Source organism: Zingiber officinale, chromosome 10A, assembly GCF_018446385.1.
Source record: "Zingiber officinale cultivar Zhangliang chromosome 10A, Zo_v1.1, whole genome shotgun sequence".
In the NCBI taxonomy this organism is placed as follows: Eukaryota; Viridiplantae; Streptophyta; class Magnoliopsida; order Zingiberales; family Zingiberaceae; genus Zingiber; species Zingiber officinale.
Genome location: NC_056004.1, coordinates 2,687,257 through 2,714,626, shown reverse-complemented (window position 1 = coordinate 2,714,626; position 27,370 = coordinate 2,687,257). Strand labels below are relative to the sequence as shown.

The window sequence follows — 27,370 nt, the reverse complement described above, 5'->3', positions numbered from 1 at the left end:
ATAAAATCTCACTCCGTGTAGTTTTTTATTTTCAAAAAAAAAAATACTCTTATTTGGACATTGTTATAGTCTGATCAACAAACATTTTATAATTATAGAGGCCCCCGCCGCCGCCTCTCCAGTCCTCACATTATGATTTTCAGCACCGTTGTCGCATTGTCACCGCCGTTGCGTTGTCACCGTCGCATAACATTCTTTAGATGGAGTTTTCGAGCCTATTTATGGTTTGGGCCAAGCCCCGTCCGGCTTAGATTTACTTACTAAAGGAAGTTATGAAGATTTTGCTGATGTTGAGGCTGGGCTTTTTTGGTATATGAGATTAAATTAGGAGCTAGCGAGCAATTGCTGCGAATAAGTTTTTTTTTTAAATTTGATTTTTGAATTTGCATTAATTAGAATCAACATCGGACCAGCATGTTGCTGTTATGACAGTTGTAACCAGTCCGTTGTACCAGCAGTTAGGATTATTCTTCTTTTCCCATCTCTCCGGTCCAGCCTCGCTCGGGTCGGCTGGCGATCTTCTCTCCTTCGGTTCCAATTCGGCGCGACGCAAACCCGCCCACGCCGTAAACCCAGAAGAGCCTTCCGCCCGTGCTCGACCGTCGTCGCCCACGTTCGCCAGTGCTCGCGATTTCCGCAACCCGCTTTTCTTCCTCCTCTTTTTTCGCGGACAGAAACGCCGGCATCTCGAGTTTCCCCATCTCGACGTTCGCGGTGGTGAGTCCTGGTACCCGTCTTTCTTTTTTGGATTTTTATTGCGTTGTCGTATAAAAGAGAACGTTGATTGCTCGCTATTTTTGACCGCAAAAGACTCCTGGGGGAGCGAGGAAGGTGGTGTTTACATAGGGTTCTCCTATTTTTTCCTTGAATCGGGTGAGATGGTAAGAAGAGCTAAGGTCTAAAAATGTTATTTTGCAAATTGTACTCGGGAACGTAGCAGAAAAAAATTGAGCAGCTAATTCAATTTTGGGATGCTAGTAGTTGAGGGATGATTTTGCATCAAGGGTTTAGGGATTCGGTTGCACTGGAGTTTGAGTGTTATGAAGAGGGTTGTTTGGCGTTGGAGGCGAGGCAGTGGTAGATATTTTGTCTAATTTTTGTTCCTTGAGATTTGGAGTCATAGGACACGGGTGTTAATTTCAGTTTATGTAAATTATGTTTCTCTTCACAAAATCTTCAGTTGGAGGTCTTGTTCTTACCTTATTCTATTTTGAGGTTTTGTTATAATTGTTTTTTTTCCCTTGTCCTTCATACAGTGGCCATGTTCAATGATTCAGATACCATTGATGATTTTCTTTCTCCCACAGAGACTACCACAGGTATATGTTAAGAAATGTGTTGCTGTTTATCTACTTGGTTTTTTTCCTCATTTATTTTTCAAAGTTATCTTGTTCACTTAAATAATTAGTTGCCACTTTCATAATCACAGGGCGACAGTTGGGCAAGTTTCGTCCTAAAGCTCGTGCTAAAACTGTCAAGGTTGTCTCTGCTTCTACCAAAACTTCAGATGTTGCCCGAGATGTATCTGCTTCTTTGGAGCCAGTGGCTCTTGATTCTCATTCTGAGCTTGAGACAGAGCAAGCCCATCTCCAACCTTGCACTTCTAGTGGTTCTATAGAAAATTTGTGCCAGGTAAGATGTTATTTTTCTCAAATAATCAGTTTTATATGAGAAAACATATTATATAAGTTAACTTCTTTCAGGATGAAAGTACAAGCTTAAGTTTGAACACATCCAATGATGATCCCCTGAAGCTTACAGGTAAATCTGGAAGTATTGAATTGGATTTATTACCTTGATTTTCATTTAGTGATTAACAGATATATTCCTATCTATCTGAACTTTCATGCCCTTAGCACCTAATGAAGTAATGAGGTCATTATTTTTCCATACAAGCAACACACAAAGGACTTCAAATACTAAACTAAAGAAATGATGGATATAGTATCCTAAATTAACCAATTTGACTAAAGGTCTATTTGATTCCATGCGCATAAATCCATTTTTTGTGACTAATATCGTTGACAAGACTTTTTTTATTAATCAAATATAAAGGAGAGTTCAGTTGTTCCTGCCAACTATTTGGACATGCTGAAGAATCCAGTGTGAAAAGGAAGTCCATCAAATCTTTTTGAGAGAAAAGTACCAGCGTGTATGAAATGACCAAATCAACTGAATTAAATGCTAGATGTTATGGTCAAATTGTAAAAAATGTTTAAAGCTGCTGACACATGGCCAACGCAAGTTTGATATTGGGTTTGATCAGAGAAAACACACAAGAGTTCGACTGAATCTAACTTGAACTAGGCCAAATCAAATAAAACTCACAATCCTCTGTATGGATGTTCGACTGAGATGACTACGGATCGCTAAAGAATTCAGTAAGTGCCACTAAACCCTTACAGTTTCAAAGTTGATTTATGGGGTTGAGGTTGAGTTCGTGAAACCTAAAGTTGAGCCAGTGCAAGCCGAGCGAAGAAGATCCCCGCATGTGTCAAGGGTGCTATTTATTTCCTTTTGAATGAACGCTTTACCTATCAGATGGTGGCACTCAGTTCTTATAGGATAGGTGCCAGCTTCTAATTAGTTATGGTTGATGTGCCGTGGTCTGGACTCGGCCTTCCTTCTGACACGTGTCTGTTTACTCCCAACAATATGTGGGTAATTTTACCTACATCTGTGGAGGACTCCACTTATGTACACAACAATCTTATTGTCCCCACACATCCAAAGAAGATTTTCTGCTCCTGCTCAGTAGCAATCTCAGAACAGCATTTGCATTTCACTAACTAGGTATATTAAGGGTTAGCTACATAGGAGGGAGAGTGAAGAGTTGGTCCTTAAATCAGAAAATCTTTGGAAGATAATGTTGTGCTAAGGCATGGTGACAGCATCGCATATCTGATAAAGATGGTAGAAGTGTTGATAGTGAGTGCTTGGAGTAGAGTGGGCAGCTAATCTTACAACCGTCTGCATATCCAGCATGCTGACAAACTATCCCTGTTTCCACTTTCCTCCACTCCTAACTTCCTGGTCACTGCATCCCAGAGCAAGCGATTGAGAGTTTGTGTGCAAAGACATACCATAGGCTTATGATAGGTGGAGGTGAGCTAGGTTGAACAGTTGGACACAACTGAGTGTTGTTTTGTGAAATCTATAGCTATCTAGGATTTAGTTTGCTTAATTTTCTCATTAGCTTCTTCTTCCAATTGTATTCCTTGAGTGTCATCAGTACCTTGAATTTTTTGATTTTTGATATTCTAATATCTGTTTCTTTCTGTTTTTATTGGCTATAGTTCTCTTTCCTGGTTACATTGCCTTGGAAATTATCATCGTTTTGGTTTCTAGTAAATAATCTGTCTTTGTTTTCAATGTTGTTTTAAAAAAAATCTCCACCCACACAAGCTGCTTATGTGGCTACATAAGCTTACGTAGTCAGGAGGGTATGCCATCCACATATGGCCACATAAGGATACTGGGTTATACTATTGAACTAACCCCTACAACTGCTATTTTGTTTGCGATAATTGGCCATGGTTTTCATCTATGGCACTAATGTCATGTGTTTTAATTGTACATGATCTGGTCCAAAATCTAAGTCAGACGGATCGTTGGATGAGGTGGATGGAATGTTGACCGAATCGCGATATCCCGGAGGAGGGTATGCTGAGATGACTTCTATGTTGACCAAGTCGTCAGAAGTCTTCCGGTCAACACTACCTGCAGCCAGTGACCGGGTCGCCCCGGTCCCTAGTACCCCGATGCTCGAGGCAGATCCAACGAGTATATAAGTAACAGACTAAGACGTATAATAATGAAATGAATGTAGAGTGAGTACAGAGAACGTACCTTGGTCCAAGGGGCGCCCTCGGGTGGATCGATGAGCTGGTCGGGATGCTACTCAAGTTGTCGTGGCTCAGAAGAGTATAGGATGCAGAGCTGGATATGACAACGCAGAGCCGAACGCGGTGACACAAAACTGGATGCAACCTCGACACGTAGGTCGGGATATGACATTGCCACGTAGGCCGGGATAATACATCGACGCGCATGATAGCATATGACTTTGGCATGCAGGCCGGAATAAGATAATGACACGCAGGTCGAAACATGACACACATGCTGAACAAGACAATGACGCAAAGGCCGAGAATAGTAGCGGCTCAAAGGCCAGCGACGGGCTAAATCAGAAGGGTCGACACATACACCATTAAACACGGATCAGCGTCGTATCTGAAGGCAAGGGCGTCGACCACTTAGATCCGCCAATAGGGGTGCCCGTTGGTTGGATTCAGCAGCAGGGGCGCCGGTAGTGATGCTAGCAGCGACGTTGGTAGTTGGCGGCTGCTCACCTGGGCTATAGACTGGAAGAGAGGTGCTGTCAACGAGAGGAGGAGAGGGGGAGGGAAGTGGCTGCTGGTGTCGATGGCGTCCAGAAGCAGCGATTGCAGAAGCGTGCGTGAACGGAAGTTAGGGGGCGGTCGCTCGAGGGAGAGAGCAGCGGCGTTGGAAGTGGAGTCGACCACGTCCGGGTGGAGAGGAGAGGCGGCTGCTGCTTCCGTCGTTTACGGTGTGCGTGAATGGGAGAAAGGGGGTGATCGCTTGAGGGGGAGAGAGTGGCGGCGAGGGAGAGTTGGAGGCGGGTGGCAGCCTGACGGCGGTGTTGGCCTACAGAAGGGAGGAGGCAAAAAATTTATATATTTTTTAATAATTAAATTTTTATAATTATTTATAAAATTTTTAAATTATTTTAAATATTTTTTTATAAAATTTTAATCTATTTCAATTTATAAAAAAAAATTAAAGTTTGATTTTAAATTATATAGCTATATATTATATAAATTATATTTTTTTACTTTATTTTTTTATATTTTAATAAAAATAATAAAATAATATATTATAATTATATTAATTAATTAAAAATTTATTTTATTAATTACTAATGTATATACCAAATAATTATAATTTATATAATAATTAATTAGAAATTATATATCTTACTATTTGTAGTTAAAAATGAAATTACGTTAATGTTCTTTCTTTGTTTCATACTGAAAATTAATAATTTTCTTTGATTATTTTTTTAATAAAAATAAGCATTCTCATGGTTCTCTTTAATTTCACATCTTAGGATTGGTAACATCACGATCAGTTTAATATCTAATATAAAAAATTAAATTATTTTTTTACGAGGGAAAGTCCGTTACAGTAGCTTGCTGCTGAGGTTCTCGAGTGTCGCCCTTGCATTGCATTATTGCATGGGCCTAATGCACCCTTGCCAAGTTCAATTTATGGGTCAGACCTTCTTACCAAGTTCAATTTATAGGCATGGGCCATTAAATTATGCTTATTCATGCATTATATTACACAGGGTCGTCTCAAGGTTCCATGATGCCATAGGTAAAAAAAAATTTGGTCTTTAATATTTTTTTATTAAATTTCCGCTTCTTTTTTCATTCGGACTTGGGATTGAAAATAGCAGGTTTACATTTATTTTTTTAAAAAATAAAATATTAATTTTCTAGTTTTCTAGTTTTTTTAATGTAAAATTATTAATTAAAATTTTATATTTAAGTTTTGATAATATTTTTTTAATTGATAAAATTGTTAGATTATTTATTTTTTCTTTAAATATTGTTGAATGTAAATAAGATTTTACTAATTTTAATTTTGAAAAATTTCTTTTTGCTAAAGCTACACAAGTATAGTTAATAATATTCTATAAGTTATCTATGCATCAGGAAAAAAGAATTTAGTTTTTTTATAAGGTTCAGTATCTCAATGTGTGATTTATATTTCTGGATTTATTATTATTTCTTTTAAAACTTTTAATTCTAAAAATAAATCTAAATCATCAATAGCAGATAACATGTTATATGCTAAAAAGTTTTCAAAATTTAAACATTTTATTTTTAAAAAATCATCATAGGGTAATTTAACTTTTCTATTTCATATAAAAAATTAAAATTATCTTCATATATTTTACATTGTATAAATCTACTTTAAAGTGAAGAAATATCTGGTCAATAATATAATTAAAATAATTAATTTAAAAGATTATTCAAGTGAAAGCTTCACCCTATTAATTTTGTTCTCATCAAATCGTTTATTCTTCTAATTACACATTTTTCACAAAATTTTGATTCTATATTTATTTTATTTGCAATCTCTTTGGTAGAAATCACGGGTAGATATGAATCCATTTTCTTTATAATCATTAAAAAAAAAACGAGACCTTTTAACTGATAATGCAATATCAATGTTCATATCTTTATATTGTAAAAATTTACTAATAGCATTAACCACAAATAATATATCATACCAAATAACCATACCTAATAAAAATTTAAAATTTTCAAACTCATATGTTGCTAAAGCATTTGCTTCACTTTTTGGTTTAGGATCTTCACTAGTTTCTGTAAGCATATATAAAGTTTCTCTTATCTGTGAAGCTTGATATTTTATTGCTTTAACACTTTCAAGATGACTTTCCTAATTTGTTTGTGATAATGGTTTAAGAGTTAAATTAGAAACATAGCCTTGTAAAATTTGCCATCTTTTTGTAGAAGAAGAAAATAATGAGTAAATAAGTTGTATTACACCAAAAAATGTTAGAGCACTAGGACAAGAATTAGCTATATCACGTAGTACTAAATTAAGACTATGACAATCACATGGTATATAAAAAGCTTCATAATTTATATCTAACAATCTCTTTTGTACACCTTGTTGTTTACCTTTTATATTAGCACCATTATCATATCCTTATCCTCTTATGTCATTTACATCCAGTTCAATTTTCTTTATTATATTAATCAGCGTATCAAAAAGACATTTTCTGAATGTGTCATCTACTTTAAAAAATTCTATAAAATATTCTTCTAATTTGATTGAACTTGTTGAAATATTAACACATCTTAATATAAGAGACATTTATTCTTCATGACTTACATCGGAAGTACAATCAAGTATAACTAAACTCATTTTGTATATATTGATCAAGATAATGATCATGAATTTTACCATTTTGAATATGTTTAAGGTGTTATTGTATTATAAGATCAAATTCTGCAATCATTTCAATTAAACCTAAAAAATTCCTATTATTATCTTCATAAATTTTCTCATTTGTACCACGAAATGTCAAATTATGTTTTGCAAGATTTTTAACATAGTAATAATTCTTATTAATACATTTTTCCAATGTTCGTTTTTCCTTATTTTTTTGGTAAATTTTGATCAATGGTTTTATTTTTAAACAATCTTATTTCAATATCAAACCAAATATTCATATTTATAATATATTCACTACTTCTTTCATGAGTTTTAAGCCTGCCACTAAGATTTTTTCAATTTCTACACACTTCGTTTGCTAATTGAATTGTAATTGATTTTTGACTAAATAATTTACAACAAAAATAAAATATTTTCTCTAATCTTTTGAATATATTAACTATTTTCTATCATGTTTTTCTTTATTTGACAATTTTTAAATATAATTATGGCAAAAAGACGAATATGTTCGCCCCCAATGTTCTCGTCAATTCGTCTCAGGGCTAATACAGAGGAGGTAAATCACGGACGACTACTAACCTTTGGAATAATGACTAGCACATAAGAGAGACATTTACCTCGGCTTTGCCGAGATTTGAACCCCAGACCTCATTGTGGCAACACCTCATGTGCTAGCCACTAGACCCATCCGAGGGGACACAATTTTTGAATATAATGAATCATAGAAAAATGTCTAAAATTTTCATCATTTAGATAAAAAATATTGATTTCTCAGTTTTGATTTTGATTATTAATAATAAATCTATCAAGTACATTTTTTTAAATTAAATAAATTCTTTTATTTTTTATATATTCATAATTGTATTTTTTTACATACATATTTATATTGAAATAATAATAACAAAGAAAATACAAGTCTCTATTATTTTATCAAAATAAAATTACTTAAAATTAAAGCAATAATAAAATCTTATTTATGCCGTATAATTTTAATTTGATGATATTTTAAACTTTGACTATTAACTGCACAAATATAATAAGAAAATAAATAATATTAAATTTAATTTAAATCGAGAAAAAGAAAAAATTAGAAACAAATTCATATAATTATTAATAATCTATTTTTCTAGTGATATTTGAGTCCATTCCATCCATAATTTATTATTTATATACAACAATAAAGAATATTTTGAGAAAAATATTACCTGATTATTGAGGAAGGTGAAGGACATCTTTTGAGATTGAGAAAATTACAGACAAGGTGATGGGAGAGAAAAAATACAGAGAGAATGAGTGAGAATATGAAAAGAAGAATACAATGAAAAAAAATAAAATTTGGTGGTGAAAATTTAGGTAGAATTGTAGAAAAATATAATAATTATAAATATATCATTAATTGAAGTTGCCATTGGAATAGATAAATGAGGAGGGCCGTTTACTGTTGTGCCCGTAAATCGAAGAGTTATGCTTAAAATCAAAGCTCATAGCTATTCTGTTGAAAATTAAATTTTAATTGTTAAATTTATTTAATTTTTTTTAATAATAATAGGCTCTAATTTTATTGGACCCCAGGCCTGTCTTAAGCCAAAGTTTGGGGGCCGCATGAGAGGCTTCGTTCGCTCCTTAGCCTGTCATTCGTCTCGACAACTATTGTCTTAGTATTTATCGTGGCCATATATCTCCCTCTCTAGCATGAGAGATATAGGAGAATGTAAATAATAATTGAACCCGAGCACACATTATTCTATCTCTCTAGGGCTAAAGAGGTTCAGTATTAGTCAGCGATATTTAGGGGGTGTTTGGTTAAATGATGGGAATGACTATGAATATAGGTTTGATAGTAGGGTGAAATGAGAATAGGAATGGAAATGAAATCCATCATGTTATATGGGTTTGGTTGATTCTCATTCCCAAAATGTGATTCCCAAACCCACAATCCAAATACTATTTTTTACTATCATTCCATTCCCTCATTCCTAAACCCATCAACCAAACACCCCTTACATATGCAACGCGTCGTGTGTGATTTTAATTAAAACTTTTATTAAATCCAACTTTTCCTCACATTCGCGATCAACCTCCTCCCCCTTCACGATTTTTTCTCGCCATCGCCACACTGCCGCCTCCTCGTCGCCGTTAATCTCTCACCGGTGACCTTGCCAAGCCCGATGCTTCCAGGTAAGTCTCGATTCCTTCACCCTTCTCCTTTCTTCCTTCCCCCTTCTGTTGCGTGCACCTGACACGACGATGACGCACGCGAAATTGCTGCCCTTCCTGTGTCGGTGCCGGTGCCGGTGCCGGTGCCGGTAAAGTGTCAGAATGGTAGAAACCACGGTTCGAGATTTCATTCCTTAAATTTTGACATGTATTGTTATATATTATCTTTGATATGTCGAATAATATTATTTGAAAAATATGAACCTCATTTGCATTTGTGTGCTGCTTATGCATTATGAAGTGGCTTACTTGCATACTTCCTGCATATGGTCTGAAATCTTCATTTTTATCAGCTTCATATTTTTCGTTTATTCATGTTAGTTAACTTTATAGGGTTGAGATTAGCAATTTAATATATATATATATTTAATTATTCCCCTCCATATGTTGCATATCCAACTAGTAGATTTAGAGGATTTTTAGTTTTCTTGGAATTCCAATTCTCCTTTAAAAAAATAAAAAAAACCATCATAGAGGATCTTAGATTGATATCTTTTCTAATGTTTTGCAATTATTCATTTTCACATATCCTTGGCACAGAGGTTATGTTCAATGATTTGGATTCTGTTGATGATTTTCTTTGTCCAATGGAGACTACCAAAGGTAAATTTAAGGAAAAATGTTTGGGTGTTTATTTACTTGTTTTTTTTTTTCAAATAATATCTTATTAGATTAATCCATTAGCTACCATTTTTTACACTCACAGAACAACAATTGGGCAATTTTCGTCCTAAAGTTCGTGCTAAAACTGCTAAAGTTGTTTCTGCTTCTACCAAAACTTCTGATGATGCCCAACATGTGTCGGCTCCTTTAGAGTCTATTGCTCATGATGCTCATTCTGAGCTTCAGACTGATACAACCTGTTTCCAGTCTTGCATGTCCAGTTGCTCAACAGTTTCGTGTCAGCACAAATCGATGCCAGAATCAGTACAGCAACCAGAGGACATGCAGACAGAGCTTGTAGCATCCCAAGGTAAACATGCAGATAATGTTCAGCTGAATGAGGGAAATTTCTGCCAGGTAAGATGATCTTTTCTCCAGTAATCAATTTTATGTGAGGCAACATTTTATATTAGTTAATTTCTTTCAGGATGAAAACACAAGCATAACTTTGAACACTTCAGATGATGTTCCTTTAAAGATAGTAGGTAAACCTGGAAGTCTTTCGAATTAGATTTTTCACTTATTTTCATCTAAGGACTACAGATATAATGATATATTCTTATTGGTCTGAACTTCTGTGTTGTTAAGTCCCAATGGAATAATGGTGGTAGTTATTTCTTAATACAAGCACACATAAAACTGTTCATTTATTCAACTAAACAAATGTTTGATAGAGTGTCTTAGAATAGCCAAGTTCACTTTCAGTCTATGTGATTATAGTTTCTATGCATATAAATCCATCTGTTTATACATGGTAAATATCCATGACAAGTATTTTTTTAATCAAACACATAGGAATTCAAATTTTCTTGTCTAAGTGGATGAGTTGAAGAGTCCCATGTGAAAATTTAAGTCCATTCAACCACTTTGAGAGAAAGTATGAGTGAGTACGAAATGGTCAAATAAACTGATTGTAAATGGTGGATGTTTTACTTATGCACACAACAACCATGCTATTCCCATGCCTATCCATCAGAAGACATCCTACTCCTTCGAACTCCTTTTCAGCACAGCATTCATCTCTGAAAAGCATTCACATTTCACTAACACCCTATTAACTGAGCTATTGTTAAGAAGGAGGGTTAGCCAAGGTCAATGTTGGTCCTTAAACCAGAAGAATAAATATATTTAGATAATGCATTTGTATTGCATCACAGGATAACTGTTCTTTCATATCAGATAGGACGGAAAGACTGTTGAAAAAGGGAACTAGGAGTAGGGCGGGGATCCAAAACAAAAGTCTAAAATACCATATTTCATCAAACACAAACCTCAAGCCACAAACTAATAATGTATGCATTTAGTTCAGTTTGGGAGCTTATATGTTTTGGTTTGTGTATGAAAATTTTCAGTTATTTCAGTTTAGTTAGGTTAGAAATTTCTATAGTCAAACCAAAAATCACCTTGGCTAGTAAGTATTATTTGGAAAGTTAATTACTTTTTCCTTCCTTTCTGAAAGCCGGTATTAGGAATTTCAAAAATGAAATAATGACAATTACTGCTGATATTGAAATAACACTTTTACAATGAAGAAGATGTGATAAACTTGAGTCTTGGAACATGCGGCATACCAGATGAGAGGATGGGTACAAGTATGGAATTTTTCAAAGCCAAAAAGAGCTAGAGATATACTTGAACAAAAACCAATTCCAAACAAATCGTATATTCAAGCATCCTAATAATTAAATACCAATTAAAGGGAAGCAGCTTACAGAATCCAATATTATTAGAAATGATCATAAAATTTGAGAATTGAACCAATAATTATACTTTTTGTGTGATTTTCTATTGCCTTTTTTTCCTGAACCGTTAACACAGGATTTGCAATGTGCTAGGAAATTGGTCACATTGTTACATTTTTGTTCTTTAGGTATTGAGGAAATTACTGACAACATAGACCACGGAACTATTGTATCTGAGCAAAGTATTATGTCAGATGTTATGCTAAGACCTCTTGAAGTTTTGATGCCTGATGATGATCTACATCCTTCTTCAAGTGATCTGCAAGAGGTGGTACAAAGTTTTCTTCTTCACTATGTAATTCATGATTCATTTTGTTCTGTTACTTCCATAGACCATAGCTTATTTTTTTACTTCCTTTGTTTTATTGTAGGAGATAGAAGCACTTTGTGGCCTTGAATCACTTGACAATTTGTCTGTTCATCATGGTAGCAAAATGGGTAAGAGGCAACCACAATGGTTTGGAAATATTAAAACAAATGAGATTATTTCATTCTTGTACGGTTCTGTTTAAGTATTTTCTTAGATTTGTGCACAAGTTATTTGCTACCAAACTTTCTACTTTTCTTTTTTCTATTGTAATACACTTTTGGATGTCCTTTTGATTTTAATTCTTTTTTTTTAGAAGTTGGAAAAGTAAGCAAATTCAAACCCAAAGTGACCAAGCTACCTTCGAAAAAGGCAACAATAAAATCTGTTTCTTTTATCCTTCCTGATGCTTCCTGTTCTGCTATTCCTGTGGAATCAATTTCTGCTATGGACACTTCCTCCATACAAGCGACAATCCATGACCCTACAGATAACTCTTTGCACACTTCAGATACAGCGTCAGACTGGAATGGAGAACATCAAGTAGATTATGCAAGGATAGGAGAAGAGGTTTTTTCCTAAAAAAAATAATCTTGATTAACTGTCATTATTTGCCATATCTCTTATTACGTCTGAAGATAGTGATTTACAGTGTTTAATCCATTTTGGTCTTTTGATGTCAAATCTATAATTACTTTGATACATTTCTGAAATTTTGGTATAGTGAGGCATAATTAATTTGTCCAAATTAACAAAGGAGCACATTAACAAATGTGTAAAGGAGTATGCTAGTTTTTGTAATTATAGATATCAGTTCTAAAGTTAGCCAAAACATGCAACTTGGTGGAAAGAAGATGGTTTCTTGCTCTTATGGCAGTTGACAGATTAAGTGCACGATTAACTTACTTGATGTCAAACAAATGTGAGAATCTTACATCTACACTCTCGTGTTCTCAAGACTTGTCCAGCATTTGCCTGATCCAAGTATCCTCCTGGGTACTGCCAAGTGCTATCCATCAGTATAAAACCTTATAGCAGCATACAAACTAAATCCATCACCAACAAAAAAGAAAAATACAAACTAAATCGGTTTTACTTGTATGTTTCACTTTTACCTATAGTAGATTTTGTAACTTGAGCTATTATTTATAAACTCTACCACTTGTTTCTTGCAGAATAATGGAGAAAATGAGCTTCCAAGAGTTCCCAAGGGTATTGATGTGATGTCTGAATTTCAATTTATTGAGGAACCTAACCCCCAGAACCTGGAGAGAACTACTTCAGAAAATGACACTAATGCTGGTGCTACGATATCTACTAGAAAACTGCGAAAGAGGACAGTTAAAAGCAGGGCTGGCAACCTTGAAGGAACAATTGATGGTGATTGTGGTGCTGAAATCGATGAAAGTCAAAGCAACGATGGACAAGAGGATGAAAATATGCCAAAGCCAAAGAGTGCTAGCAGAAAAAGGAAAGGACAGACAACTGAAGGCCCAAAACCAGCTAAGAGGGGCAAGAAAGTCTCTTCAATAACTGATTCTTCTGTTGTGGAATCATCTAAAAAGAAGTTTCCTCAATGTACAAGGCGAAAGAGAAGACAAGGTAATTACACTTCTTGTTCTACTGAGTGTGTTTTTTGCTGCATTCTGGTAGGAAGTCAGGGAAACCTGGTACAATCATATATGTGTATCTCTAGTGAACAAGATTTTGCTTCAAACACCTGAAGAGGAGATTGACCGAAGACAAATTTGCATAAAGGACCTAATAATGCTCACAGAAGCTAAGGAGCGTATATCCGTATGTCATCGACTTGATTCTTTGAAATTTATCATTATCAGTGGTATTTCATTTATGTTGGTTGTGATGTATTATGCAGACAAAGGAACCGACTGCAACGGGTAATTTATTTTCGAATCAGAGGTATGAAAAACTGTTACATCCTATAGAAAACGAGAGTCCTTTTCTGTGCATTTTTCTCATTATTGGCATATATCACATTTCATGCCATAAAACATTAAGAGTACTATTTAATGTTAATGCTGATGTCATGTTTACCTGAAATCCATCCTGGGCATATATTTTGTTTGTGTATTTGGTTAAGTTTATCTGTAAAGCGCCAGATCTAACAAACTCGTACCATGTATTATTATTACCTTATCTTGCTTGAGGAGTGTTATAGTGGCATTTCTGACACAGAATGCATCTATGCTGTAGAGGGGCAGACTGAAACTAAGTTGCATAGCATGCAGCATAACTACAAAGGGAAGGATATGACACTAAATGTTTGTGTTTGTGGAAGAAATATAATAGAGCATAAATTGGATATCACTAAATAAATAATTATGCATATTACTTGTATGAGATGATTTTTTTTTAAATGATATTCAGACACGTGGAAAGCTATTCCTCTTTGTAAGGAGTTAGTTGGAGTTTTCTAAAAATATCCGTTTGGCAAATATGCTTTTAGCATTTGGGAATGTTTCCTTAATATGGGAATAAATAATAGACATAGAGCTGTTGATGAGTGACTGGAATTGCAAGATCATGAAACCATAACTCTAAAATAATTTTCAAAGAAATGATTCCTCTTGGCCGTCATTTCTTTGACCCCAGCACATAATCAAAGGTTGATGTTGTTGAATCGTGAAAGATGAGAGAGGGAGGGTGAATCTCGTTCATTAAAAATATTTTTTTTATCGTTAACGTAAAATCGAATTAGAGTAAGAATTGCAGCGGAAATAAAAAGAAAGTGTGGAGAAGAGAAAAATTTCTCTATGTTATTATTAATATATTTACATGTAGGTATTTATATACATAAGGAGAGAAAAGAAAAATCAATCTCAATCCCTAAAGTCAAGGGAATACAATCAAGATCAATCTCAATCCCAATAATCAAGGGAATCTAAATTAATCATAATCCCTACAATCAAGGGAATCTTCAGAAGTATTCAACACTCCCCCTCAAGCTGGAGAATATATATCATATGTACCAAGCTTATTATATATGTAGTCAATTCAGGGACTTCTCAGTGACTTAGTGAATATATCTGCTAGTTGATCATGTGAATTGACAAAGCTAGTAGATATTTCTCCGGATATGACTCTCTCTGACAAAGTGACAGTCAACCTCAATATGCTTTGTCCTCTCATGAAAAAATGGATTCGAGGCGATATGCATGGCGGCTTGGTTGCCACATATAAGTGATACTTGTGTAACTTCTCCAAAACTTAGTTCCTGAAGCAACTGTTTTAGCCATATAAGCTCTTGACTGACTATGATCATAGCTTGATATTCTGCCTCTGCACTGGATCTTGCCACAACATTCTGCTTTTTGCTTTTTCAATAAACAAGATTATTTTCGACAAATATACAAAACCCAAAAGTAGATCTTCTATTAGTGGGAGATCCTGCTCAATCTGTATCAGAATATCCTATAGCTCGAGTATGCCCTTTGTCTTCATACAAAATACCCTTTCCTGGTGCGCCTCCGATATATCGAATAATGTGAGTCACATTATCCCAATGTTCCTTGCATGGAGAGTTTAGAAACTGACTTACTACACTTACCACAAATGAGATATCTAGACGAATAATAGTAAGGTAGCTTAGTTTTCCTACTAATCGTCTGTACCGTTCAGGATCTGGAAGAGGCTCCCCTTGATTTAGCAAGAGGATTGTTGACTGTCTTTGAGTTTAACATTCCTGTTTCTTCCAGAATATTCATTGCATACTTCTTTGGGATATGATGATCCAATCTTTAGACTGTGCTACTTCTATTCCCAAGAAATATTTGAGTTTGCCGATATCCTTTGTCTAGAAATGTTTGAAAAGATATTGTTTTACTTGTGAAATCCCGAGATGATCACTACCTTTGATGACGATATCATCAACATGAACCACTAAGTAGATGCAACTAGTGGCGATAAGAGACAGAATGGTTAGTCTCGCTCCGAGTCATGCCAAACTGTTGAATTACAGTACTAAATCTACCGAACCATGCCCTGGGTGATTGCTTGAGGCCATATAAAGATTTCCACAGCGACATACAAGACCAGAAGACTCTCCCTGAGCAACAAAACACGGAGGTTGCTCCATGTAGGCCTCCTTAACAGGTCACCATGTAAGAATGCATTTTTGATGTCCAACTGATAAAGAGGCCAATGTCGAATTGCAGCAATGGGCAGGAAAAGACGCACAGAAGACATCTAGGCAACAGGAGAAAAAGTGTCATAATCCAATTCGAAGATCTGAGTATAGCCTTTAGCGACGAGCCGAGCATTAAGCCGATCAACCGTGCCATCTGGACCAACTTTCACCGTATATACCCATCGACAATTAACAACTGACTTTCCAGGTGGTAGAGGAACGAGGTCCCGAGTCCCACTGTGCTGCAAGGCACATATTTCATCAAGCATAGCCCTTTTCCATCTTGGATGGGCAAAGGCATCACCTGTTCTCTTTGGAAGAGAGACAGATGACAAGGAAGAAAGATAAGAAAAGTAGGAAGGAGAAAGACGATGATAACTCAAGGAAATATAATGAATAGAAGGATTCTGAGTGGAACACACATTTTTCCGAAGTGCAATGGGAATATCAGACTCAGGAGACGGAACCGGAGGAAGAGGCGAAGGACGCAACTCCAAAGATGTGTCTATGGTAATGTCAGTGATGGGCGGCGGCAAAGCAGGGCGAGGACGACACCGATAAACTTGCAAAGGAGGAGATGGGGCTGGAGGTGATAGAGATGCCCCCGGAGGATAAAAGACAGTCACTGGTATGACAGAGAAGGAGAGAACTCGGATGGAGATATGTGAGGCCCAAAAAAGGAAACCAAATCAAAGAACGTGACATCAGTAGAGATAAAGTACCGACAGAGAGTAGGAGAATAACACTTATATCCTTTCTGAGACCGGTGGTATCCAAGGAAGACACATTTATGAGACTGGGGAGAGAGTTTGTCAATGCCAAGATCAAGAGCATGAGCAAAACATATAGAACCAAAGACCCTAGGTGGTAAAGGATGAAGAGACTGATGAGGATAAATTACATTATGAGATATTTTATCCTGGAGAGTTGAGGAAGACATGCGATTGATGAGATAACACGCAGTAAGTACAACGTCGCCCCAAAACTGATGAGGAACGTGAGAGTGGAGAAGAGTCCGGGTGGTCTCGAGGAGATGATGATTCTTACATTTTGCAACCCCATTCTGTTGAGGGGTATGAGGGCAAGACGTGCGATACAACACACCATGAGATGCCAAGAAGGTACGAAACTGAGTGGATAGATATTCGTGTGCATTATCACTTTACAAAGTTCGAAGAGAAATACCAAATTGAGTTTTGATTTCATAGAAAAAAGATTGAAAGATAGGAAATAATTCTGAATGATCCTTTATCAGATATAACTAAGTACAACGGGAAAAATTATCTATAAAAGTAACAAAATATCGTGATCCCAATGTAGAAGAAATACGACTTGGACCCCAAATATCAGAATGAACCAAAGCAAAAGGGGACGTAGCCCGACTCACAGTACGAGGAGAAAAGAACTGCGAACATGCTTTCCTAATTGACACGACTAACAAGACAAAGACTTTAAGTGAGAAAGACTAGGACTTAATTGTTTCAACTTATCCAGACCTGGATGTCCCAACTGAGCATGAATAAGAAGTGGAGATGTCGCCGTCGAACCAACAAGAGAAGGCTGTTGAAGCCTGTATAGGCCATGAGACTCACATCCGAAGCCAATTATCCTCCCCGTACTTCGGTCCTGTAAGGAAATAAAAGTTTTAGTAAAAGAGATGACACAATCAAAGGCCCGAGTAAGTTGGCTTATGGACAATAAATTAAAGGGAGCTCCGGGGACATAAAGAACATTATAGATAGAAAGAGACGGGGAAGGATGAACAATACCAATACCCTGGGGTTGAGTTTGGGAACCATTGACCATGGTGACAACGGGTAAATAATTGAAAGTAGAGAGAGAAAAAAAAGGGATTTATGACTAGTGGCCCCAGAGTCGAGAACCCAAGGACCCGAAGAGCGAGATATGCGAACAAAGGAATTACCCGCGTGTGCAACAACAGCAATGGAATTTGAAGCTTGACGATCCTCATACCATTTCAGAAAGTCATCATAGGAAGGCGGTGGGGTTAGATCCGGTGGTAATTGTGTAGCGGAAGCTGAAGAAGTGATAGAACTTTGAGCGATCTGAGCAGCGCGAGGAGGCTGACCATGGAGACTCCAACACTTAACAATCGTGTGTCCTGGTCGGTGGCAGTGATCACACCAAGGACGTCCTGCCACCCTTATGAGGTGGAGGTTTGTTGTTGTTTCGAGAGACTAAAGCTGACGAGTCAACAGGAATGTAAGGAGGCAACGTTAAGACTTTGGCAGGGACACGGAGGAGAGTTGCCTAGGTATTGTCCATGGTAGCTTCTGCGGGGTTGCCTAGGATTTGATCGCGAACATGAGAATTATTTGTGGGCAGACCATATAAAGCCAGAGACATAAAAAAATTCTTTCGGTTTTCATGCTCCGTAACAAGAGTGGCCGCAGGTGGAAAAAGTTCATTGAAGTCACAAAGAAAACTAGAGATTGAACCTAGATAGGTAGACATTGAATCCTTAACCTGATGGGCATTGAGGATGGCCATGAGATCTTCACAAACTTGATAGAGTCTCCGAGAGGTGTTTGTAAAGAGTTGTTGAGCCTGTGTCCAAACAGAGTTACAGGTTTTGTGAGTGCGGAAGACATCCCTAAGAGATGGATGGATGATGGCTCGGATAATGCAACACAACTGGGTATCAACCTTTTTCCAGAGAAGACGATTGGCGACCTGGACATCCTCTTCGGGGTGAGTGAGATGTGTCTCATAACCCTGTCGAACAAGCCAAAGCTCAATGTGAGAGGCCCAAGAAGAGTAGTTCTTACCATCCAACTGCTCGGAAGAGAGTGGTGCAGTGATGTGGTTGGTAAAGATTGAAATATCCAACTTTGGAGCGTCGGAGAAAGCCATTGATTAGCTCGGTGAAATAGGGCACACGGCGAAGAAAGGCTCAAGCGATGCAAAAAGATAGGTGAAGACGGTGGAACTGCAGGAAGAATAATTCATGTTGTCACCAAATTGTTGATCTCCCGAGCCTCTCTCCGTCGCCAGACTGCAGGAAAGGACAAAGGACGGTGTGCTCACGACGTAGGAAAACACCAGCGTCAGTTCGCGAAGAGGAGAGGAGGGCGGTAGCGTCGGGCGGTTGTCGAAGAGGGGCTGCGATATCTGTGTGAAGAGGCGTGCGCGATGCTGCGACGCAAGGAATAGCGGCGCAGAAAAAAAATAGGGTTTGCATTTCAACTTGGCCCTGATACCATGTGGAGAAGAGAAAAATCTTTCTATGTTATTATTAATATGTTTACATATAGGTATTTATTTACATAACGAGAGAAAAGAAAAATCAATCTTTCAAGGAATACAATCAAGATTAATCTCAATCCCAATAATCAAGGGAATCTAAATCAATCATAATCCCTACAATCAAGGAAATCTTCGGAAGTATTCAACAGAAAGCAAAACTAAAGACTCAGTTATTTTTACTTAGTTCGGAGCCCAACCGACTCCTATTCTAAGGCTCGTAATCCTTGACCACTTTCGTTGAACAATACTAATATTAGTTCTTTCGAAGAAGCAAGATCGTATAAGTATGATATAATGCTAGTAACGGTCCTACTACCTTCAAAGAATAAGTGCAAGACAATATTAAAGTTACTGACAACAATTAAGTAGAGATGTAGCATAGTTGTTGAACTACTCGGAGCAGAGTTATCGAAGCTTGCACAAACAGTCGCAACAAGGGTAGAGTAGATCGGATGAGAGAGTTGTGTCTGGCTCGGTGCTCAAGGGCTCTTTTATAGGCAGAGTTCGGTCGACCGAAAAATTGTTCGGTCGATTGATCCTTCTATCGGTTGACTGAACCCCGTGCCTTCCTTCTTTGCGTTGATCCGAATCGGCTGATCCTATGATTTTCGCTATTCGATCGACTGATAAAGCTTATCGGTCAATCAAACCCCTGATTTAGGTTTGGTTGATTGATCCCTATTATTTTTCGATCGAACTACTTGTTTACCAAGTTCGCGAGTTCTGCCATTTTTGCTTGTTCGGTCGACCAATCCTATGGTTTGATCGATCGAACCTTGGTCAACTCAGAACTTAGTTTTATCTGTGAAATAGAGTTAGCACAAATATAATAGTAATAGTTCTCCTGCAAATAGAGTTAGATAGATATATTAATGTATGAACAAGACAGTAAGGACTATTCTGATCTTAACTTAGAAATCTTTGTCGATTTCTTCAGTTGGATCAGCGCCCAAGGTTTGTCCCTCCTATGACACGACCTCACCACAGTACCTATCTCAACTCACCTGCCAAACATCGTGTCCTCTAGACCTGTTTGGACTTAACCGCTCAGCATAAGATCCTCCAGACCTATCGAGTCCACCTGCCAGATATCAGGTCCACTTGATCTACTTGGACTTCCTGCTTGGTTCCATGATCTGCTGAGATTACCCTTGCCTAGTATCAGGTCCAACTGATCTACTAGGACTTTCCAAGTTGACCTTCCAATAAACTGGATTAATTCATTAGATAATAACAAGACTTAACTTGAACGTTTGATAACATCAAAATATAGGTTTGATTATGGTGCTTCCTGCACCAACTGGTATTTATTCAGAGGAACAACTAAGAGGATTGGGGATTTGAATCACACTAGGGACGAATATTCTAGACGCCAATTTCTAAGTTGCATAAGTTGTGCTCCGGATTTAGACGAACTAGAGGGGAAGGTCATCTATCTAATAAAAGGAAGCCTGGTATACGAAACTCCCACCAATACGGGGTTTAGAGGAAAGGTTGGACCATATTAGGTCTATTGTTATCTTGCATTGCAAAAGATTATTTTCGTGACTTGAATCCGTGACCATAAGGCCATCTATCTAATATAAAAGAAAACATTGATGTTTTTTATTTCGTTTTTTAGACAAATGTGCCACAATCATGTCATAATTAGGCTGTTTTATACCATTATTTCATGTGGCTTCGGTAAACATCTTGTTTTACTCACCATTTTTTAGAAAAATGTGTTGCATAAAGTTGTAATCGAACTGATTGATCATAATTTTATGCGGCATTACTAGTTCCTTGGATGACAATGGTCTTTTTGGTGATGATGAAGAAATGAGTCGTTCTGGTGGAGTCACAAATTATCCCAATGAGCCAACTACAAAGAAATTGAACTATCATTCATACTCAAATCGGCTTCCAACTGTCAGATGGTCAAAATCAGAAACACAGTTGCTTTATGAGGTAACTTGATCTTTTCAAATTTCTATTGTTGCATGAATTTGCCATAACTAGCTGATCTAATGATATGACCTAGTCTGCCCCTTAATCCAGTTTGTTTGTATAGTTAATTCCTGTATTTTGCTCATGTACTTCATATATTCTCATTCTGTTATGTCTCAAGCACACTGATTATACATATTAACATGCAACTCAACTGGAGGTTTAGATATCCATAAAGCTTTGTTCGGGACAGACATTTGATATGCCAATGTCAGTGTTGTGTTTGGTAAAATGTAAATTAGGTTTTTTTTCCTGCATACTCCAGTTATTTCATCAAGTAAAGCATTAGAACACCAAGCACTACTTTGTCATGCTAATAACATTGAATTTTTATATGAGACAGTGTCTTCATGACCCTAGTTGTGTCTTAAAATTCTTTCTTGACAATCTGTGAGTATCTGGAAATTATCAAAAGATCTTTTCCTTGGTAGATGTGGAGTTATAACATGTAAGTAAAATTAAAAATAGTGAAATATTTAATATTCTTAATGAAGATTGAATATTGGTATTGAATGTATAGAATACTAGTTAGTTGTTTAGCAGAAAAAATGGTGGAAATTACATACTAATGGAACCCTTTTTGTGACTAGAATAGTGAAAGAAGCATAATGATATGTAAGTATCCATAATTATAAAATCCAAGTCAGCCACTACGATGTTAATGAAAAAACTCTTCAAAATTCTGAAGCTAGACTTACACCTTAACTGTATGTTTACTCGGAGACGTGGATTATGGAAGGAAAGGAATCATTGAAGGAAAAAATCCCTGAGGGGAAGGAAGAGAAAAGAAAAAAAAACGGAATGGAAGAGAAAAGAATCTCGCAGAGGAAGAGAAAGGTTGTTTCCTTCACCATCATCGGGCATGATGGGGACTTCCCTTGATTCATCTCCACCAGATTCATCTCCTCATGAGAAATCAGGATGCAACAACCTTTTCTCCTCTTCCCTTCTTCTACTTTCTCTTTAGATCTCCTTCCTTGCTGCTCTCACTCGCCGGCAGAGAAGGAGGTACCGTTGAGGAATTCAAGAGAAGCAACGGCGATGGGCGACGATGTCTACCCTCCTCCCTCCAAGCCCACCACCCACCCTGGAGGCCCCCCAGCCTTCCCGCCCACCAAGGCTCAGGCGATCGATGCTGCCCACCAACCGTCATGCTCCTGGTTGTGCTTGTCGGCGACATTTTCTTTGCCATCATCATCCTTGTCGCTCTCACCAGCAGCAATTTCTGTGCTATTTACCGCATGCCTCGACCTTAACAGCACCTCCTGCAACCCCAACAAGAGCTTACCTACCACTACGACCCCATCACCTTCTCCATCCTCTCCGGCAGCGACAACCTCGGCGACGGAGCCTTCCGTGCGTTCGTCCAGGACGTGGGGAGCGTGACCCCTCCCTCTGCTTTGGCTTCCATCTTCAGCCAAGCGCTAGACGTTGCGACAGCGTCATGCGTGCAGAGGGTGGGTGGAGATGGAGATGCAGATGAAGGCCAGCGTGAATATTGGCGGGCTGAAGACGAAGCGGATCGACATAAAGGTGCCGTGCGAGGGGCTCAGCGTGGCATTGCTCACGGGGAAGAAAGCGGCTGCCGCCTCACCGGGGGATGATTGCACCGTCAAGCTCCGCCTCAAGATCTGGAAGTGGCAGAGGTGGCCACACAGTGCAGGGCACACATGTTGTTAAGGGCAGCGTGATGAGGGACGACGGAAAGAGGCGTTCCGTCCTATTTTGGGTGGTAAAATTTTGTTCATAAGTGAATCAACGGATGGATTTATAAATCCATCCGCCTCTTTTTTTTATATCAAGTAAACAACGTAAAGGATATAATATCCATCTTCTTATCTGAAATAAACGGAGGAAAATTCTTCTTGCAGAAAATTTTCCTTAGTTTTTGAATCCGTCATCTCAAGTAATGAGATAAACAGGGCGTAAAGAGATGGGTGACAGAATGAATCATAATAAATTGAAGGTAGACATGCATCTTTTAGAGATTTGTAGCTGGAAAAGTCATAAGATGATGAGAACATTAATAGTTGTATAGTTGCTAAAATTACTGGCACAGAAGCAAAGAAAGTTGTCTAATAGAAAGTATATGATACTTAGAACTTTGTAGTTTGCATTATACATTAGGTAGCAAGTTTTAAGAATGGAGAAAAAGATATTTATCAAATTTGTCATGCTAGGGGAAAGGGACTAAAACTTAAGTTATATTTAGTATATTAAATATCTGATTAGTGGATGGTTCCAGCAGTGTGTACCAATCTGATGTACCTGATCGCCCAACCACAAAATATTGAAGGATTAGAAATATAGGAGCTATATGAGTATATTATCTCACCACTTATGCTCTTCAAGTTATACTCTAGATTTTCTTTAAAGTTTCTACATTCACATGATACTAAAAACCATAAATGCTGAGATTTTCTATGGATGGAGGCATGGAGCAACACTCCACTGTTAGTATATCGATTATGCTTGTATTGCTCTTCATGGTGGAATTATGTGTTGGAAGCAACATCTAGTTGGTAGGAGACTTGAATGTAAGACTAGTTGTTGAATAATAGATCCATTTGGCACAAGAAGCAATAAAGATGAATCTTGTTTGATGAAAGCAAACAAACATTTACATTTTCTATGCTTGAACCCGACTTAGTTCACATGCTTCACTTCATGGTTGACATTCCTCTATTCATGCAAAGATCACTCCCTCTTATTAGGATTCTTTTTATGAGATCAAATGGTTTGCGTTATCTTGACTAGGACTTCTCAAATGTATCTCTTTCAGATTAAGATGCAATTTAGTAATTTACTCCTCTGACTTATAATATTGTGAGATGATGAAAATCTTACTAAACCAGGCTCTCAATTGCTTTAATTTGAATGCAATATATGAACATTTCTATCCACTGCGTAACACAACTGTTAATTAATGTCAAATATTTAATAGCTTCCACTGTCTGCCATTTATTTGTTTCCTGAAATGTTTTGAAATTTCTTGTTTCTAGGAAGATGGCACAAGAGGTCATCAGACAATGCTGGTACTAGGTTTGTTTCCAGTTGGCATGTTTATTCTTTTTTGATCAGAAAACCAAATGCTTATAGTTGAATACAATTAAGCCTTGTCCAAATAGAAACATTCTTCATCCCTGATACTCATATCAAACATGGAGCGATTCATGCACTCGGAAATTATAGCTGACTAATGTTAAATAATCTTGTCTTCTCTATTTGAATAATTATTGGAAAAAAATTTTATGATGTGTCATGTTTATGATGTTCTGATGGATTTTCTATAGGCTATTCGACAATTTGGATCGGATTTTGAAATGATACAACAGTTGTTCCCTAATCGCACACGACATCAAATAAAGCTAAAATTTAAAATTGTAGAGAGGAAACATCCTTTGCAAGTTCGTGATGCTTTATTTCATCGTTCTGAAGGTATGTGAGTGGATTTGGCTATTTTCTCCCTTATATTATTAGAGCTTTGTGTTATTATCTGATTCCTTAAATTTATGTATTGGCATATATGAGACCAATTTTATACGGCAAAGTAATAGATTGGGGGAAGTGAAACCCGTTGCGAAGATAATTTGTGGAGATACGTGAATTCTTTTGGCCCTAACAAAACCTTATCCTACATTGAGGTTGGCTGTATTTTTTCTACGAGTTGCTTTTCCCCTTTAGCATCGTAATTGATACTATGCCATAAGCTAAAAGAATAACGTGATGCATAATCAATCACTGTTTCAAAAAGTGTCCCTACACCTGTGTTAAGGTACGAAGTGCTACATCTTAGCAACTTAGTAGTTGAGGCAAGAAGAATATTACCTAGGTCTAAGGAACAAAAATGGGATGCCCAATATCACATATTATCTCCCTATATCATTTATTTGACCTTCCATATTCATCTTTTGGTACTTGATTGTACCTTGATTTTCCTCCTTGATTCATTGCAAGGCAAAAGTGAAAAAGAGAAATAGGAATGCTTAAGGATAGCATGAACCATAGTGTTTCCTCCTTTTTATTTCAGACAATAGGCAATTCAGTGACATCAATAGTCCAAAACATGTGGTTCTTTTCTCCTCTCTCTTCCCCTCAATAGCGTGATACAACCTCTTACTGGTACATTTTGGTTTGCACTCTTTCCCTCACTCTTCTTTGTAATGATCCATGCACCTAACTTCACAAAGAAATTATGTTTTTCTTTCCAAATCATGAATCAACAAATGTTACCTATGCTTGTTTCGTGAAAGATATTTTGGAGGAATTGGAAAGAAATTCAGTGGCCTAGTCCATCCAAAGTTGTTAGTCAACTTACGGAAAAAGGTAACAACCAAGTCCAGTGTATCACTGGTGTAGCTAACTTAGCTGAATTCGTGCAAATTACTATATCACCGGATGGGAGAGCTAATGCAACTTGCTGATGTAAAGGGGATTAATTCATTTTAAAATTATGACAAGAAAGTACTGCTGATGCCACATCAAGTGGTATTAGTAAACATCTAATTGCTCTGTAACCTTGTTCTCTCTACCAGTGTTTTTATGTGCTAAGAACAAAACAAATGATTGGGAGTAGCTTTGAAGTTCAAGTCCTATATGGTTTTTTTATGCGGGAGAGGCTTCTTATTATGCCAAAATTAATGGTATGTTTGGCATCCTCGACAGTTGAGATTTTATGCTTATGTTTAATCCTGGGAGCAGCTTCTCACGAATTATTTAGTGACACAGCTATTACACTACTACCTGTTCTTCAATTAATTCAAAGCATGTTAAATTTAAAAACAGAATTTTATATATCTTTTATTCAGTAATCATTGTTGATAGCCACTTTTACAAAATAACCTTGCACACCCCCTTTCACTTGCAATCTGATTGATATACTAGTTTTATTTTACAGATTTTTCACACGTTATGCAAGTAATTAAGATGGTCCAAGAAAAGGCCGAGACATCTGCAAAAGAAGAGACAAATGATGATCAGGAAAATGCATCACAATGTAACGTTGATACAAATGAGGTATATTTTTAATGTCTCTTTTGAAGATCCATATTTCCTTGATCAGCTCAGCTTCTACTTGATATGCGGCTTATATATCATGTACGCAGAAAGAACTAGAAGGCATTGCTGATGAAGGAGATGATTATGGAGGTAAAGATGAAGATGCTGGCTATCCAGATTTTGATGAGCATGAGTGGGATAGCTGTACTTACCGTTGTGAGAAGGAAGAAGATTCAATACGGGATTTCTGAATTATTTTTCTGAACATCGTGATCACTTTTCTATCAAGAATGATTGAATTTGAATCCATCTCTGACCTTCGGTTGACAATCTCTTTCATACAAACACTACTAACATTTTTAGCTGATCAATTTTTGCTGCTCATTCACAACTGGCCTTGTGTTCCGGTTGTCAGTCTCCCCCCCATGTCTACAATTCAATCCATACAAATTGTGTGCATTGCTCCACAGAGCAAGAATTCATATATTCTTTGTAGTCACGATCTTGAAACACTTGAGATTTCAACATGTATTTTGCCATCATAAGCAGTTTTATTTACATTGTCTTTTTACTGCTTGTCGGGTCTGTATTTTTTGCATGCATGTTGAATTTTGATTGAATAATTGTATTATGTTGGTTTGCAGAATGGACATACAATTCAAACTTGAATAGTTATTTTTGTTTAATTTACTTAATTGATATTATGGATATTATTGATTGTCTATTATTCACTTAAATTTATGAAATCACTAAAGATTATTGAAATTAAGCATTCCTTTTTTTCATCTTTATGTATAAATTATGAAACAATTTCTACTTTTTTTTAATTACTAACTGTTGCATTTGTGGTTGGTTATCTAAATTTGATCTCTTTATTATAATATGTTCAAAATAAGCCCTACTTATTTGGTTACTAAGAATAAGAAATAAATGGGGTAAAAATCAAAAGGCTACCTGATCTCATTTCTGGACATTTTATGTCTTTTGAAATTCTCTTTATTTTTTTTACTAACTATGTAAGATCGTAGC

General features: G+C 36.8%; 1 protein-coding gene across 5 annotated transcripts; it reads left to right on the top strand.

Annotated features, from left to right (window-relative positions):
• Positions 1-418: 418 nt before the first annotated feature.
• LOC122027135 lies at positions 419-26,883 on the top strand. Of its 5 annotated transcripts, none has more exons than XM_042586005.1 (18): positions 419-717; positions 1,257-1,319; positions 1,430-1,632; positions 1,704-1,761; positions 9,772-9,834; positions 9,938-10,251; positions 10,322-10,379; positions 11,765-11,904; positions 12,008-12,074; positions 12,263-12,513; positions 13,119-13,545; positions 13,640-13,740; positions 13,820-13,863; positions 21,136-21,304; positions 24,346-24,378; positions 24,637-24,781; positions 26,241-26,359; positions 26,449-26,883. In XM_042586005.1, the coding sequence occupies exons 1-18, from the start codon at positions 426-428 to the stop codon at positions 26,590-26,592; spliced, it is 2,691 nt and encodes an 896-aa protein (XP_042441939.1). In that variant the 5' UTR covers positions 419-425; the 3' UTR covers positions 26,593-26,883. The 5 variants fall into 5 exon arrangements, 4 of the variants coding, with proteins under 4 accessions (XP_042441939.1, XP_042441938.1, XP_042441942.1 ...); XM_042586004.1 differs by having other exon boundaries at positions 12,260-12,513; XR_006124296.1 differs by lacking the exon at positions 26,449-26,883 and having other exon boundaries at positions 12,260-12,513; positions 24,346-24,385.
• The last annotated feature ends 487 nt before the right edge of the window (positions 26,884-27,370 follow it).